This window comes from Sinocyclocheilus grahami, unplaced genomic scaffold (assembly GCF_001515645.1).
Source record: "Sinocyclocheilus grahami isolate Dianchi unplaced genomic scaffold, SAMN03320097.WGS_v1.1 scaffold27.1, whole genome shotgun sequence".
Lineage (NCBI taxonomy): Eukaryota > Metazoa > Chordata > Actinopteri > Cypriniformes > Cyprinidae > Sinocyclocheilus > Sinocyclocheilus grahami.
The window spans coordinates 1262920-1281769 of record NW_015505206.1 but is presented as its reverse complement, the minus strand read 5'-3'; the positions used below and the strand labels follow the sequence as shown (position 1 = coordinate 1281769).

The following is an 18850-nucleotide window of genomic DNA, read 5'->3' as shown; positions in this document are numbered from 1 at the left end:
GCGTGCTGGAGGGGGGCTGGACTCTCTGCCTGTTGATCCGATAAAAATAAAAAAAACAGGGTGCAAGAGCTTGGGGCTTGCGAAACACCGGTGGCAAACGCGCACTGTCTGAACTGAACAGGAACCTTTTAAATAAGAGCCTATTAGACATGTCATATATTTTGGAAGCGCTAAGAGCAACGTAAACCGCTTCAATTAAGCGTGAAAAGTCCAGCCCAGTGGAGCCTCAACAAGACCAACCGTGGACATTTGTTTATAAACAACTATGCTGTTAAAACAACAACATTTGCCATCGACAACCAGCATTTAAGACACACTGAAAGCGCACAGGCGCAAGAAACATACCTCGGCAGGTCTTCTCAGTCCGCTGTCGTTTCGCATAAAAGTGCAGCAAAGCTCCAGATAGCGCCTACGACCCAGAAAGGCAACCTTTCTGCCCCGTCTATCTCAACCAGCAGTGGGTTACGCAGTTTTTCATGTGCTTTCACCCCTCCTCTTGCTCGCTCTCTCGCGCTCTCTCTCTCGCGCTCGCTCGCTCTTGGCGATGTCCGATTCGTGAACGAATCGTTCGTTTGAGTCGAATCGCACTAATGAATCGTTTCACTAAATCCCTACAACGATTCTTTCACTAATCGGACATAACGGATCCGAGCAGTTCTCGAGTCAACTAATCACTGAATTGAGACGCTTTTGGATCTGTCCGATTCGTAATGAGCCGAGAACTGATGTACTGAAAGTAAATTCATTTTAAAAGAGCACAGTAGAAATGTTACAAATATATAGGCTATGCGTGTCATTTTTATCAAATATGGTTTTATCAAAACGTGAAAACTTTCAAGAGACATTAGCATTAATGTAACTGCAAATTATATTTAGGTTCTAAATTACTTTGTTTTTATGAGCCAACAAAAAACTGAACTGAGACACATAAAAAATGCCTATTTAAAAAGACTCCATTGAACCCTTTCGTTAATAAAACTTAATCAAGGTAAGTAGTTTATAACCTAAGTGGCTGTACTGGTGCGACTTAACATCAAGCTGAGACTACGTAGTGACGCAATTACGTCATGACGTAAGGAATCACTGCGCTTTGAATCTGTTCTTTTAAAGGAACTGTTCAAAAGAGCCGACTTGCGGAAATGAGTCGGACTTCCCATCATCTACTCTTTCGCACTTCTAACCGTCCGCTTCCGGTGTTGTTTCACTGGTGAGAAAGTCGCGTAGTTCTTGCGAGGAACTTAGGTAATTCGCTGTAGTTAAAAAGCCGTGCGCACTTTAATAAATGCGCTGCGGGCGGGGGTGGGGCTATGAAATATAAAGACGGTTAGGACTGCTGATTGGGCATGACTTGAGTCGAGGGACATAACGCAGAAACACAGCTGAACGTTGCTTTGAGCTGCTGAAGCGCGCGCACGGAGCTAAACATTATGAGTACAGCTCTAATGGAACTGACAAGGGCTCCCACGGATGCAGAAAACCTGTAAAAACAAGGGAACTAAAACTGTGCATTGATAAATCCTGGAAATTCAGTTTTACAAAGGATGGAAACATGAGAATGTTTGGCTGTTATTCTCTGCTCAGAAATCTTGCACAGTTTTGTCTTGCATATCTTGTAATACGACTACAACTGTGAAATCATTGTTCCTTTGAGTCGCTTCTTGTTTAGTCAAAGCGATTCACAAATCAAGTCAAGTCACCTTTATTTATATAGCGCTTTTAACAACACAGATTGTGTCAAAGCAACTGAACAGCATTAATTAGGAACATAGTGTGTCAATAATGCAAAATGACAATAGTAAACACTCATTTTTCAGTTAAAGACAGTTCATCATTTCGGTCGTAACGATTCATTACGAGTTGGTATGAATCATAATTATATTTTTTAAAAATGATACTGTAATCACAGACCTTTGGAAAGGTTATGGAATTGTATTGGTCAGAAAGTAAACCTTTAAATAGTTCAATAGTATATATATAATCTCCTTTGAGCTTCAGCAAATATATTATCTATTATTAATTTAGCAAGTGTGGGTTAAAATGGGCTATAATATAGATACTTATTACGCAAATATAATACTATGATAATAGCCAGAGGTAAATCCAGTGGTGTTGTTTAGGCGTTTGCCACTGAGCAGACTTCATCTTCATCTGCTCAGCACTTTTACGAACATTTCGTGAGAAACGGACAGATCTTGAGGGAGATTCCTTTTTTTTTTGGCAGTGTTGCGACCCTTTTTTCTCATGTCCTCGATCCGTTCTTCGAAGACGGAAAAAAACATGTTCGATTCGATTCTGAGTCAGGCGGAGAGCCGCGTGTAACCCGGATCCAGGCTGGACACGCACGCAGCATGCGGAGAGAGGCCAGCTGGGATCAAACGGCTGCGGCATGAGTAGGGTCAAAGCATGTTTTACGGGTTAGACGAGATGATAGAGAGCATATATGTAGGGACATGCTTCTGATATTTGACTAAAATCGCACTAAAGTCTTATTATTAGCACCTTGAAGTAAGTATACAAATAAAGTAAAGGAGCAGATTTCTTCCCCTTTAAGTGTCTTTTCCTCCCATTCTCTCTGCAGACTCATTCTTTATGGGTTTTAATTAAAATTGGTGCAGTTATTGCATTATCTCCTAAACACGTTAATTAAATGAGTGTTCAGTGCAGCCGTATTGAATAGTTGAATATTGCTCCCTGCTGGTTAAACAACACAATTACAGTCACAGCCATGAGGATTGGGCTCGTCTCACTGCATACTGTGTAGTAGACAAGCACAGGGTGTATAGTTGAATTGTATTAAAAATATATAATTCAAGGTAACACACTCACAAATGCACATGCAGCACATACTAGCAACACTTCAGCATACTTTAATTCACAAATAATTGTATATCAAAAAGGATTTACTGCTGCTACTTTATAGTATGAGATGTAGTTAATACAAATATCAACTGCATGTGTGTGGTCAATATTGTATAGGAAACACTTTGTTTTTACAAGTAAATTACTGAGACGCGAGCAATGAGCTGAAACGCACAGTTGCCCTGCACAGCTCTTCAGGTGCAGCTGATAAACAACCTGCATTGGATGGACTCCATCTTGGCAAGATGAAAACTTTGATTCAGCATATTCTCTCTCCCAGAGAGACACCGCTGAGGGGGGTTTGTAGAATCAGAGGGCATAGATTTAGTTTTCATTGACGATAAGTGGATGTGTTTGTGTCCCTTATGTTTATCTAGACGTGTATATTAATGCAAGGCATATTTATACATGTATCCGTTTTCTAGGCCGCAGGAGATCTCTGTTGATATTAAAGGAATCACCCAAAAAGTGAACGTTTACTCGCTCTCAGGCCATCCAAGATGCAGTTGAGTTGCTTTCTTCATCAGAACAGATTTGGAGAAATTTATCATTACATCACTTGCTCACCAATGGATGCTCTGCAGTGAATGGGTGCCGTCAGAACGAGAGTCCAAACAGCTGATAAAAACATCACAGTAATCCACAACACTCCAGTCCATCAATTAATGTCCTGTAAAGTGAAAAGCTGCATGTTTGTAATAAAGCAATCTATCATTAAGGTTTTTTTAACTTTAAACTGTTGCGTTCGGATAAAATAAGATCCATAATCCTGCTTTTATTCACATCCTCTTTCCCTTCAAATATTAGCATGTTCATGCAATAACTATGTATTCATTAATACCACAATGCAGAAATATGAAGGTACTCATGAAAAGCCAATGTATTAAATGTCAGAATCAGTGCAGCTTCGCAGAGGGCTTGCCAGGAATAAAATATACTTGAACTACAACGACTGTAATGCTGTATTATGGATTTGGGGGTGGAAAAAAAAGCTAACAATACACAAATAAAATCCTGATTCCTTTCCAATTTACATAAGCATAATGGAGTTTAAACGAATAAAATATACTTGAACTACAACGACTGTAATGCTGTATTATGGATTTGGGGGTGGAAAAAAAAAGCTAACAATACACAAATAAAATCCTGATTCCTTTCCAATTTACATAAGCATAATGGAGTTTAAACTGATTTATTCTCAGTCCTCCTGAGTCACCGGTCTCCACAAGTGCAAACATTTGAAAGTATAAACCCCATTACTGCAAACCTAACAAACAGCTGGACGTCTAATCAAAGAACCTTGACAAAAGGTCAATGCGCAATGTCCAATGCGAGATCTCTCTCTCTCTCTATCTCTTTTGAACCTTTAGAGCAGAATGGCTGGGGTAATGACAGGTAGACGGAGAGAGATAAACACTCGGTAATTACCATTTGTGTGAAGGCAGATGAGATTCGTTTAGGAAGAATGACCTTTAAATATCCACTGAAACGTAACTTAATCGCTTAATTTTGTTCCACTGGGTGATAAAATGCCCCCACAGAACAACTATTCGGGGCCATTTATTACAGGAAGACCATGTAAATGCCAGTCCTGATTTCGCTAACTGTAGTATATGTAGTTCTTGTCATGTTTATTATTAGTACTATTTTTTTCACATTCAAATGCGTGGTCAGACGTGGTGCTATTTGAACGTATACAGTCTGAACATACAGAATAGCTGGCTCTGAGAATAGCGACATACTACCATTCAAAAGTTCACGGTAGGTGCGATTCTTTTTGTTTTTCAAAATACTCAGGGCTCCATTTAGTAGATCAAAAATACTGTGAAATATTATTAGAATTTAAAATGACTTTCTCCATTTTAATGTTTTAAAATGTAATTTATTCCTGTGATGGCAAAAGCTAAATTTCAGCATCATTACTCCAGTTTTTAGTGTCACATGACCCTTCAGAAATCATATATGCTCATTTAATGCTTAGGAAATACTATTATCAAAGTTGAAAACAGTTGTGCTCCTTAATATTTTTGTAGAGACTTTTTTTCAGGATTCTTTGTTGAATCCAAAACATTATATTTTTTTTGTAACACAAACATCTTTACTGATGCTTTAATCAATTTAATGCATCTTTGCTGACTAAAAGTTTTAATTTCTTAAAAAATATATATTTTACCGACACCTATTTTTTTTTTATATATATATACTGTATATCCCAGATAACTGAAGAAATGCATCAAGGACACGAAGAGCTGATAACTGTTTCTCATCAATAATTAATTGTACAATAAAGTGAATATACATAGTGCAGTGTATATATAATAGTATACACACCATAAAGTGAGAGTGGAAGGACAGATACACAAAGTGGGAAACAAACTGACAGACGTTTAAAAAGTAGTTACATAATGAAGAAACAATTTTCCATCATATTTCCGTTTGAAGTGCTACCTTACATGACAACACAGCAGATCAGTGAATTAAAGAATGAAATTATAAATATGTGTGCGTATTTGTATATATGTGCATGTATGTGTGTCTCTAAAATTCACCATCTATTTATGTTACTGCTTGCTCGGTGCTAGATTTTTCGTGCTATCCAAGTTGGCGCATTAAACATCATATTGGAGACACAATAATATGGTGCAAATATCACATTTGCTCATCTGTGTAATGTATATTCATATATATTTATCATCTTCCATTCACTTCCCAAAGACATCCAATAAAAGAGTAAAATATTTTTCATCAACATTAAAATACAGTATATTCACGTGAACCAGAAGCTAAAAGGGACGTTATAGACCTGCATGCACAAACTTACTTTACAACTTATGATCTCGCCATAAATGATACTTCTGTACCAATCCATTCCATCAATACTACCGTGAAGTTTACACCCCTTCTCACTCATTTCCAAAGATCAACATAAAGAACAAAGAATTCACTGGCCCTATGCCATGCTAACAGCTCAAAATATGTTTCATGTTTGCTAACACCAGTGGACATTCAATGAAATACAAGTCAAAGGCTATTTCTATTACAAAAAAAAAAAACCTTGGGCTACTATACAGTCATGGCCAAATGTCTGTGATTAAACATGTTAAAGAGCCTTAATATTCACACTTACATTGACAAAGGTAAAAAAAAATCTAAAAAATTGCCTTGAAGGCCTCACATTCCTACAAAAAAAGGCAAAGAATAACATCTTAACCATTGAATATTGATACAAGGATGAAAGGTTCAAATTTTAACGTGTTTGCACACTTTTGGCTATGACTGTAAAAACAGATGAGAAACAAAAAAAAAATGGCTCGTAGGGAGAAAGCAGCTGTAACACCTAAGCGTTATGTACATGATTATTCAATAGAAATAAAATTAAAAAACACTAAAATTATGGAAAACTAAGCATTTCGGCAGGTATCCATATCTGAGACTGTGGAGGCTGCAAACCCTTCTCTCATTGGCGAGGGATGATCAGAGCTCATCTCCATGTCCAGAGTGAGAGATTCTGGAGGGAAAGTGGAATCACAGGATTAGGAGACTAATTGAATGTCTGCAATGGATATTGAGAAAGCTGTTTTGTGACTTACCCAGTGGTCCTGGGTTGGCCTCAGCAGCTTCATTGTGCATGAGAGAGTCGAGTGTACGAGGGGACATTGGGAACAAATCGCTTGTGTTGCCAGAGTTAGTCCTGCAAAAGAACGAAGGCACACATCAGACAGGACACACAAGCTACAAATGAACCGTCATTAATTCCAGCTTCACATACAACCGTTATGATTTAGTAAGGTGAGAGTTCATTCGCCACCTAATGAGTTAACCTTCACTCTAATATTTGCATATCAACACATTTTGCACATTCCCACACTCAAAGTCATACACATGAGCATCACTTGGGAACTTAAAAGGATAGTGCACCCCAAAATGAAACGTCTGTCAACATTTACTCAACCTTATAGCATTCCAGACCTGTATGGCTTTCTTTCTACTGTGGGACATAAAAGATATTGTCCACATTATAGGTAAGTCAAAGGGCTCCAATGTCATCAGAGGTTTGGAACCACATGAGGGGAGTAAATTATTATTATTATTATTAGTGGCGTTTTTAGGATGGGATAGTGAAAGGTCCACAGGCGGGATTCGAACTTGGGACACCCGAAGTGCAACTGAGCCATATGTTGGCACGCTGCCCACAAGTCTATCGTTGCCATCATGAGGGGAGTAAATTATGATAGAAGTTTCATTCTGGGGAGAACCTGTCTCAGTCATGTGTTAGAGGATGTTGAAACAGCAGATTCAACACAGTGCGCTCAAAATGTACATTACTACATAGCTGGCATGCAGTGATGTAATGTGGATCTGTAGTTGCTCGTTCACTTTTTTGCTTGTCAATAACTTAAGCCGTAAATGCTGTGATTGAGAAATCTATATTACAACATGGAAAAACTACTATAATAATAAAATTACATTCATATGTAAATACTTTGTGAGAACACACAGCTACTTTTGAATGGCATTAACAGAGAAAGATGCTGACATGCACTTATATCTGACCCAGTCAATGGCTTTCTGCTTGGCTGCCCGTTAGTTTTACCCTGGGGAAATAATTACTAGCGGTCAAAGTTTGCCTGTTTGTTAACACTCCAAACCACTCATATGGGCAGTTTGTTTTGGTAAAGCAGTATTTCCACTCTAACTCTTGTTTGCGTTGAGACAAGCGTAGGAAGGGTGAACAAATAAAACAACTTCAGAGAAGCTGAAGTCTCAATCAAGTCTGTACTAAAAACACTAGCAGTGGTCCAGAAGTTTGATCCAGCGGCAATGGAAAAGGCAAGAGTTCCAGATACTTGTGGGTAAGATACGCGCTCACGACACATCAAACGATATTACAAATGCATCGAGTAAATTATTATTATTATTATTAGTGGCGTTTTTAGGATGGGATAGTGAAAGGTCCACAGGCGGGATTCGAACTTGGGACACCCGAAGTGCAACTGAGCCATATGTTGGCACGCTGCCCACAAGTCTATCGTTGCCATCATGAGGGGAGTAAATTATGATAGAAGTTTCATTCTGGGGAGAACCTGTCTCAGTCATGTGTTAGAGGATGTTGAAACAGCAGATTCAACACAGTGCGCTTAAAATGTACATTACTACATAGCTGGCATGCAGTGATGTAATGTGGATCTGTAGTTGCTCGTTCACTTTTTTTGCTTGTCAATAACTTAAGCCGTAAATGCTGTGATTGAGAAATCTATATTACAACATGGAAAAACTACTATAATAATAAAATTACATTCATATGTAAATACTTTGTGAGAACACACAGCTACTTTTGAATGGCATTAACAGAGAAAGATGCTGACATGCACTTATATCTGACCCAGTCAATGGCTTTCTGCTTGGCTGCCCATTAGTTTTACCCTGGGGAAATAATTACTAGCAGTCAAAGTTTGCCTGTTTGTTAACACTCCAAACCACTCATATGGGCAGTTTGTTTTGGTAAAGCAGTATTTCCACTCTAACTCTTGTTTGTGTTGAGACAAGCGTAGGAAGGGTGAACAAATAAAACAACTTCAGAGAAGCTGAAGTCTCGATCAAGTCTGTACTAAAAACACTAGCAGTGGTCCAGAAGTTTGATCCAGCGGCAATGGAAAAGGCAAGAGTTCCAGATACTTGTGGGTAAGATACGCGCTCACGACACATCAAACGATATTACAAATGCATCAAACTGAAGTATTTTTGGGCTACTCAAAGGCATTTACAAGTTGTTGATCATGTCTAGTATGTCAGGTTGCTGGCAAATTAAACCAGGCTTTGTTTATTTTATAGAATCAATACCTTGATGTGTGTATTTATTTGCTAAAAAAAAAAAAGATTATTTTTGTAATTTTGGTTTGTTTAGAGTAAATCAAAACAGTAGAGGGATGAATTGCACATCAAGTTGCAGGCTGCCCAAGAACAATATTATCACTCTTAAAAGCCAAACTGGGCACATATTACATTGAAAAGAGTTACATTCTGTTTATGATTGCATTATGAAAAATGGTACGAGTTGTTAGGAAGCCGGTGTAAGCGTTTTTCCTGAAACATTTTCTCATGCCAACAACATTACCAGGACCAATCTGGAGAACTCACTGTCCAAGATGAAAGAGCACTTTGATAAGACTGCCAATAAAAGTTTAAGCCAAGAACTTGTTTTCCCCCCTGGATCACCAAAGGTCCCGACTACCTTCCAAAATCTCAAGCAAAAGCTGGATGATACGGTCCTATATTACGGGGAAAGAATCTCTCCAATTTTTACACTACATTTGTTCAGATTTTGGCTGGTTCTTTAACCCTGAGTCTCGCAAAATCTCAGTTTGGTTAAACAGCTGCAAACCATCTGGGGAAATAGTTAGTACCAGTAATAGTTAGTACCAGGTCGATTCTACAAGTGTAAAGGTGTCAGTTACTGTTCAATCCCTTGTCCTAACAACAAAATGTGAATGAACTCTGAATACTGAGCACAAAAGGGTGCAGAAAATATTCTTGTCAGGGTTCAGTTAATCCCTGTTGGTAGATGTCAAACTACACCATTTGCAAAAAGCATCTTTTTCCATTTACAGACAGCCATTCAGAAGTAGCAGTGTATTCTGAAACTTTTCGCAAGCAAAACATAAAATCACAAACAGCTAATATGATAAAACTGTATTTTTTTTTGTCTTATGGCAACAGAGCCATGGGTAATATAGACCTCACCGATTTAAAAATACAGTGTGATGCATGCATAAACAGTGACAACAGTTATGAGAGGATTTGCTCCATACAGTGAAGTCGTTTGTGTGGTTGTTGGTCAGTTTTCTTGTCTTCTCTCCCTCCCCTATCTTACCACATCCAGGTTATGAAACACCCAGAAAGCCCTGGAGACAACGTCTCAACATCTATAAACAGCCTCTCTATTAATATTGCCACTAAAACTGTTGTATTGCTGTTACCAGTGTTACTGTTAATGCTGTTGTTTTGTTGATAAAAACAACCACTAATTATCTATAATTATCAATTATTATCTATCTATAAATGTAACTTGTAAATAACATATTATTTTTTTATTTCTAACAGGTGATACTGTTTATACTACTTAATGCTTTTTATGCTTTCATATTTGTTGTAAATGAGGGATTTGCTGGAATTGGGTTGAAATAGTGTTTTCATCATATTTGTGATACATTGAAAGTTCCTGTAGACACTTCTTGCTTACCCCAATCGGGGCCAGAATAAGGGTCACATGAGTTTCAGTTTTCATCAGAAACAATTTCCTCCACATTGTTTAACATACAGAGGAAGCAAACCATTTATATACCAAAACACTCAATTCATAGCACTTCTATGAGGGGGAAAAAAAGAGAAAACTAGAAGATGGGAAAAGAAATTAATAGGAGAGAGAAGGTGACCCTTTCCAAAGTGTGAAAATATTTTGCATACTGATACAGAAAAGTTAGCTCGTGATCTTAGAAATGAAGTAGAAACTGCAAAAAATATTCCCTTGTCTATAGAGGAACTAGTTCACCGACACAAAATAGAGATTAAGAGACTTATGAAACAGCAATCCTAACTTTTACGGTCACATCAAGTTTCAGTGACATCCAGATCTCTTGTTATAAATGGATGAAGTGAGTAAACAGAAACCCTCGGTCAAGCTCTAGAGATGTTAAAAGGAAGAATCTATGTTAGCAGACACCTACAGGAGTGTTTGACCACAAGCGTTCATGTCTCATTCACACACATGAAGCAGCTCCCTAGTGCCTACCCAGGGAAGCCGTTTCCAAGCAGCTCACTGTCTGGGAAGTCCATGAAGACGGAAGGACACCTATGAAGAGAGGTCAGTTTACAGCCTGCCTAACACACACACACACTCACGCTCACATACATGACCTCTAGTAAAATCCAAGCCCTCTACAAACACAGAAAGCATTCGTGATTCAAGTAGGACTGAGTTTGAAGCAGCTTTTATTCCATCCAAATGTTTTTGTGTAGCCAAGCTTGTTACCTAACGTACAGTAATTGGCGTGCAGTTTGACGTGTTACAGTTTATTATATACTATGTCAATAAACATGGTATCACAATGTAAAACTGACTGTCTCATTATTTTAAAGTCAACATGAACATTAAAAACCCATTTGGTGTGGTTTTAGAGGCAGATCAAGTTGTATTTGGAATGTCTTCGACAAACAAAGATTAACAAGACAAACATTTTTTTTATGTGGAATACAAAGCATGAATTGTGCAAAATATTGTTCAGGAACATATTAAGGTAAACTGTTCATTTGTACTTTTAAGTGGAATTTTTTAAAATAAAAATTTAGATTTTTAAAATTAGATTTAAATATTTCACTTCATTTTTTTTAAACTGAGAACTGAAAATCACATGGCTGCAAAGTATTTATACAACAGTTATCCACAAGTCACGTGTGCTTATACAAGTAAATGTAAAAAGCCTGAGCCTCCTTTAATTAGCTGTTTTGTTGATCATGTGTAAGACTTTTCTAAAAAAAATTTTTTTAAAAACATGGTTTCTCTCTCTTTCTCTCTTCTTGTGCAAGATTGTGGTTTAAAGGATGCTGTGAAGGGTCCTTGGTGGATTCAGTAGTAGCTACATCCCTGATCCATGAACTGAGAGGAGTACTTTGCATGTGCTCCTGCCTAAAGAGTCACCAGAGATTTCAAAGTTTACAAGAGGACCGAGAGAGAAAACAGAGACTCCAGCAAGGTCAATCATTCACACACATACTAAAGAAAGAAATGCTACTCACGGGGTGACACAGATGAACTTGGTCTTCAGGTAAGGCTGAATTACTGAAAGAACAACAAATGACTTTGTGTTACTAAACAAGGAGAATTCATATTTTTCAGGTCTTCAGTGAGCTTTTGTCATTAAAAATCGGTTTCTTTTCTTAGAGGAACAGTTCACACAATAATGAACATTCAAACTCGTAAAACGGTTTAAAGGATGCTGTGAAGGGTCCTTGGTGGATTCAGTAGTAGCTACATCCCTGATCCATGAACTGAGAGGAGTACTTTGCATGTGCTCCTGCCTAAAGAGTCACCAGAGATTTCAAAGTTTACAAGAGGACCGAGAGAGAAAACAGAGACTCCAGCAAGGTCAATCATTCACACACATACTAAAGAAAGAAATGCTACTCACGGGGTGACACAGATGAACTTGGTCTTCAGGTAAGGCTGAATTACTGAAAGAACAACAAATGACTTTGTGTTACTAAACAAGGAGAATTCATATTTTTCAGGTCTTCAGTGAGCTTTTGTCATTAAAAATTGGTTTATTTTCTTAGAGGAACAGTTCACACAATAATGAACATTCAAACTCGTATAATTTTCTTTCTTTTTTTTCAATACATAAACAAATAAACTTAAGTCAGAAAGTAGTCAATGTAACGCTTGTGAAACATTCCAAGTCTTCTGAAGTGTCACATGATCCTTCAGAAATCATTCTAATATGCTGATTTGGTGCTTAAGAAACTTTTAATAGCAAAATCAATGTTTAAAACAGTTGTGTTGCTTAATATTTTAGTGAAAACCATGATATATTTTTTCAGGCTTCTGTGATGAATAGAAATAACTGCATTTATTAGATTTTTTTGGAACACTGAGAATGTCTTCACTGTCAACTTTTGATCTTACTGACCATAAACATTTGAACAGTAGTTTAACTTTAAAATTATCAATGTTGAATACAGTTGTTTTGTTAAAGTTTTTGTGGAATTTTTATATTTTTGAATTAAAAATAACAATTTACTTGAAACAGTTTTTTATTTTATAAATTGAATGTGTCCTTGCCGAATAAAAGCATCAATTAAAAAAAAAAAATCATCTTACTGACCCCAAATTTTTAAACTGTAACATGTCTAACCAAAGATTAACGTCATGCTTTTGCATTGTCTCTAATCTTACTCTTAGACAATTTCCTCAGAAGCTGAAAGTTTCTGGTAAACCACACCCATTCAGTGCAAATACTAAAATAGTCATTTCCACAATAAATGAGACAAACTTTGCCAAGTAACAGACAGATGTGCCGTTATTCCAAGCCAGAATGAACTATGTTCCCGCTAACACACTCACCACATCCAGGATCAGGGAATTCGGTGTCAGGCTGGGCCTCGGGGCGGCAGTACTTGCCAAACGCCTCCTCCTTGGGGATATCAGGGTAGAGATAGACCAGTGGCGAGACGAGGATGTTGGTGGCATCCATGATCTTGTAGCCCATGATGATCTCAGCGAAAGACATACTGTTGAGCTGCTGCTTAGTGTACGGTTCAACCGACTGGATCTGGGTCTTACCTGCACATACATACAGGAGCACGAATGCTTCACATATTCCAACTACGGTCAATTTCAGTAGTCGAGACAAAGCCAGAGAAATTTCATGATTGCCAATACCAATTTTGACATCACAAGAAAAATGTAATAAAATCATTTGTTTACATTGGTTCCAATGTAGAGATCATTTTGAGAAGTCTTATGCCAACACACACAATATAATGTACATAGAAATTAGAGATGCACCGATTGCAATTTTCTTGGCCGATTCCGATTTTTTTTTTTAGTGTGATCTACCGATACCGATTTTTGCCGATTCCGATTTTCTTTCTAAGAACTATAATTGACAGCATATACAAACAAAAATCTACTTTTCTTCAACGCAATGTTTTATTTTCATAAAAAAAACACAAGTAAAAAGTCAGTAATAAAATAAGAACAAATAAAAAAAATTGCAAACAATGGCACAAATAAATGCAATAGAATAAAGAGAGCTACGAGACTAAGTTTTTCAGGTTAAGTACGTTTTTATTCAGTTAAGAAATACTACAGAAATTAAAGTAATCAAATGTAAAATAACACATCCAGTGTTATTTTACATTTGATTACTTTAATATCTGTAGTCTTCATTGTAAAAATTAAATACAGATTAATGCTTACCATTAAAGTTATAAAACGTATTCAGTCAAGAGCAGAAATTTATTTTCTTTGTCTTTTGTTCTTTGATTAACATGACAGACAGCAGCAGGAATATTGGACTGCGGTCCCTTTAAGAATTTATCCACGGACCCAATATACTGTTACACAACATCCGCTCTCTTTCTCAACTATTTAACGTTCCAAAACTGACTGTGTTTAACTGGATACTCGCCAAGACGGTCATTTTGACAATTTATTATGTATTTGAAAGTTTTAGCGCAGTTAGCCATTCATTTTGGTATTTGTGGCTCACAAGCTGTTTGAGACTGAGCGCAGCTTGTGCGCTCCACTAATATAGATCAGTGGTGGTGCGTGCGCGTTTGGTATAAGTGCGAAACCTGCAGGAATTACTAAAATAATGCGCAATACAAGCACTATTTAACCGGAGCGAATGAGATGTGTGTGAGAGAGAAGGGGTCTTCGGAGAGAAGAGAGCGAGAATGCGCAGCTGACGTTATTGCCTGTGCCGCTGGTAACAAAACGGATCGGCTCGAAATCGGAAAGAAGTGAGACTGACCGGCCGATCACCAATCCGAACCAATCCATGAGGAAAATTATCCGATTCCGATCCCTGGCCGATCGATCAGTGCATCTCTAATGGAAATGCATTTACCATTGATGTCCTTCTCGACCCAGGTGAAGGTAATGCCTCCCTCTTTGCTGCTTTCACTGAAGCGCAGCAGGAATGTCCCAGGAGGCTTTGGGCTCAGGATTGCCCTCTCTCTTTCTTTACTGATGAAACACAAGTAATACCTAACACACACACACACACACACACACACACAAAAGCTCGATATATCCACCGAAGCAGTGATTGATGTAATGAACTATGAATACTGCATGAATGCACACAGCAGAGTGCAGCAGGAGTTCTCACCCTTCATTCCATAGAGCCAAAATATATTTCTTCACTAGGTCGATAATGTTGTCTAGCCACACCCAGAATGAGAAACCTTTTCCTGCCATGTTTTCCTGCAACACACAAACACAAGCACAAGCACAACATATTTAGGAAAGAAACTGGATCAGCTGGTCTGATCTGCTCAATTTAAAACAGAATAGGGAACAAATGTTTGTTATAGCAACATACTTTGCAGAACTTGGCCCATGTGATTTGGCAACCAGAGTAGTTTACACAAGGACCTACACAAAGACAGAAATGCACAATTAAACAGAGATTCATGGCAACATTAACAGTATCATTTCAATCACATCATTTACAATAATATAACATTTTCTTAAGAAGCGATCACTTATCACTATACAATAACATACAAGTACCAACAATAGTATTGAAAAAAAATTGGACATCCTGTTAAAATATTTTTTACATTTCTTACACAAGTCACAAACTGGTTTCTCTTCCCCTTTCAATAAATATGAACGAGTGGGTCTTGAATGTCCAATACAACATCTTTATACACAACCTGGACATATCTATTGTCAAAATAGTAATTGCTTTTCAATCACCTCAGAGTTTGTTGTTTATGCATTCATTGCATTCCATTTGCCATTTATTATTAATGTACAGATTCAATATGTTTTACATCAGATACTGGAATAATACATTCTGTTATTTCCAACTGAACAGCTTCCTTAGCCACTTTATCTGCCTGTTCATTGCCAAACCAATCCCATATGGCCAGGTATCCAACAAAAAATCTTGTTTATTTAAAGAGTCAAATTCTTCTAGAATGCTAATAATTGTAGGATGTTCAGTTTTCAAAGACTGAAGTGCTTGAAGGCAGGACATCGAATCTGTGCAAATTAAAAAATGACGTTGTTCCTTTTCTATTTGTTATAGAGCTAAAAGTAATGCATAAGCAGTGAGCTTTGTCTAGGGATACTCCCGCCAAAAAATCTCTTGAACCAATCACTACTACGGCAGACATGTTCATCTGTCTTTGATCCAAAATGAAGACGTATGTTGCCACCAAAATATTAAGCAGCATAATGGCAACAAATCAGTATATCAGAATGATTTCTGAAGGATCATGTGACAGTGAAAGCTGGAGTAATGATGCTGAAAATTCAGCTGTGCCATCACAGGAATAAATTACATTTTAAAATATATTAAAATAGAAAACAACTATTTTAAATTGTAATAATATTTCACAACATAACTGTTTTACTGTTTTTTTTAATCAAATAAATTCAAAGTCAAATCTTGCTGACCCAAACCTTTAAACGGTAGTGTATAAAAAAATGCAATATTATCAAAGCCAAATAAATTATGTGATTAATACTAATAAAACCACTGAACAGAACTAAAAATTCTATTTTCATATTTTTAAATTGACAAATTAGTAAATCAGCATAACAATTTGAGAGAAAAGTTAATATATTTCTTCATTTTGTTTCTCTTTTTTTGTCAGCGTCCTCCAACTTATTTATTTACAGGCTTAAATGGAAAAAAATTTAGATATTCAATACTTTTTAACTCCACTATAACACGCATACCCAGAAGTTTCTCTGCAAGTGTGGTGAGCTGCTCGATGGTAAGTCCTCTCTTGGTTGTGGATGAAAACTGCCAGCTGAGCACCTCAGCCACCTGATCCCACGTTCCTACTGGAGGTTTGGTGAAGAAATTCACGTTCTGTGAAGACAGAGAGAAAGAATTCTCAGTAACTTACACAAGTTCTTGTGATAACAGTAAGTACGGCTCACTGTGGATTCATTTCAAACCTTAGGATGGTTGGTCAGCATGTTGTACCACAGGATGGACGCCCATGCGTTTGGCATTTGACAGATATTAGAGATGACCACCACTGGGAGAGAATGTGTCTGCACAGAGATAAAAGACATTTACATATAATCTAGAATAACAAATCCTGCTATTTTTGTACAGCTTGCTCAGTCGGAAATCTGAGACTGAATAATTCTCAAGCAAACAGAGCCGAATGGCTTAATTATCTTGTTTAATTAACCTGCTGTGTGTGTTGGTATTTTATGTGACCCTGTTGTGTCCATCCACAGGAAACGAATGATTTTGCATGTTCTCTTATCAGCACATAATAGGCATGTAGGCAGCACTGTGTGCGTTTAGGGGTTTAATAAGTGGCAGATCACCCAAGGACACGCTGCCTGGTTACATATTCATATCCTCCCACTGCTAGTACCATGACGACAGCCTATCACAATAACCTTATTGGATTTCAGTACGCTGAATCAATCAACAGCAGCAGCAGTGTGATGGACTTAATCGGTACTCAAGAATTTAATATTATTATCATCTTTGATTTGATAAACAGCCCAACAGGACAGCACCTTTGTGACAGGAACCCTGTCATGATAAGACATGTCTGACATTTTATTTCATTCTAAAATACTGATAAAAATGAAAGCGTCATTTTTAAATGAACTAATCATTTAAGCATCCAGTGAGTGTTGTTTATGGATGTGGTTTTTCACCTCAAGGTCGATCTTTAGTCCTTGGTGGTAGACCTCGGTCTCAAACGTGATCAGATGCAGTTCTTCGGTCACTATCAGAGACGCCTGTAGTTCAGAGGGCAATGGTCAATGTTTACACTGACTTCTTCACTAGAAACCCTAGTGAAGAAATCAAATGAATAACTGTGGCATAATGCTAATTATACAAAGACATACGTCACTGTTGGTTCGGCCTCCATTGCCACATCTCTGCTCTCGAAGAGTCTGAAAGAGAGAAGAACAAATCAGGGCTAATTCAAGCAACATTCAGCCAACAGCTGATCTAGCCTTCTTGAAGCTTGTAGGGCAGATTCAATTAACTGTTTTTTTTAATGAATAAAAATATAGTAAGTAATTTACTGTAGAAATGTAAATGTGATTCTTCAACTTTATGTCCCAGGGGTTGATTTTTATGAAAATAAAAATGTTTTTTAAATATATCTTTAACATTTTGTAATTATTTAAACACCTTTTATGCTTAGATGCTATGATGAGCTTAACAAGAAGTGAAATAAATCTACTGGGTGATTTTTATTTTTTTTGTGTGTGTGTGGGGGGGTGGCACTTTACTTTTAGGTATCCTTGTTACACATATTACATGTACTGTTATAATTACTATTACTTACTATTATAATAACAATTAATTATGCATAATTACATGCAAGTAAACCTAAGCTAAACCCTAACATATAATAAGTACATGTAATTAATTAATATTACTCCGTATTATCAGGACACTGTAACAAGGACACCTTAAAATAAAGTGTAACCTTGTTTTGTTTTTACACAAATGATGACTGTCTCAGTCAACCATCATTTTTGCCTCTAATAAAAGTTCAAATGTTAGTGAACATGTGTACGAAGAAAAATATATCACTAAAGAACATGCTTGCGATTAAATATATTCAATACTGGACATTAGGGATGGGCGATATCTTATCGTTTCCGATATACCGGTAAAAATTCTCCACACGATAAGAATTCGTCTTCCCGCGATAATAACGATAAAGTCTAGTTGTTGACATATTTCTGTGAACGACTGTGTGGAGTGACATGAAGAAAGGCGGACGTGAAATTGAGCTGCTTTTGCGACTGAAAACTACTGCGTGCGACTATGAAATAATATTTAGGAGCACCTGTGCGACTGACCCGGTCAGCATATTTGTGTTTGCGCTGAGGGAGCTTCAAAGGTTCTAATGCACGTACGTGTTTCTGCAGCTTTGAGTAATGCATCACAGACGTATCCTCTCATTATAACAAACAAAGTGCTGACGGGGTGTAAATAAGATATTCATTGTGCAGTGTAGAGAGCTTCATCGATTATAACGGAGTTTTGTGAGATCGGGATAAACTAAGATGAGTGGCAGCTTTTAATGATTATTAAGGGAGTTTGCAAATGTGATATTGATTTCATACAACAGTTCATTAAACAAGAAGTTAATATTAATTGACTTATATTGTCTGACAACAACACAATTGCCTTATTTTGCTCTATTTCATCAACGAAAATAGTTGTTTTTTTAAGTAACAGCTGAGCCGCTGCGCATC

General features: G+C 37.2%; 1 protein-coding gene across 1 annotated transcript in view; it reads right to left on the bottom strand.

Annotated features, from left to right (window-relative positions):
- Positions 1 to 5527: 5527 nt before the first annotated feature.
- Positions 5528 to 18850, bottom strand: part of LOC107567623 (signal transducer and activator of transcription 3-like) — a 39778-nt gene continuing 26455 nt past the window's right edge. The window contains exons 13-24 of the mRNA XM_016253328.1: positions 17480 to 17527; positions 17285 to 17368; positions 16559 to 16657; positions 16334 to 16469; positions 14964 to 15016; positions 14751 to 14845; positions 14487 to 14626; positions 12977 to 13195; positions 12045 to 12087; positions 10649 to 10708; positions 6450 to 6550; positions 5528 to 6367 (exon numbers count right to left, since the gene is read on the bottom strand). Coding sequence (XP_016108814.1) covers positions 6261 to 6367; positions 6450 to 6550; positions 10649 to 10708; positions 12045 to 12087; positions 12977 to 13195; positions 14487 to 14626; positions 14751 to 14845; positions 14964 to 15016; positions 16334 to 16469; positions 16559 to 16657; positions 17285 to 17368; positions 17480 to 17527 — 1185 coding nt within the window. The 3' untranslated portion in view covers positions 5528 to 6260. The remainder of the gene's footprint in view (positions 6368 to 6449; positions 6551 to 10648; positions 10709 to 12044; positions 12088 to 12976; positions 13196 to 14486; positions 14627 to 14750; positions 14846 to 14963; positions 15017 to 16333; positions 16470 to 16558; positions 16658 to 17284; positions 17369 to 17479; positions 17528 to 18850) is intronic.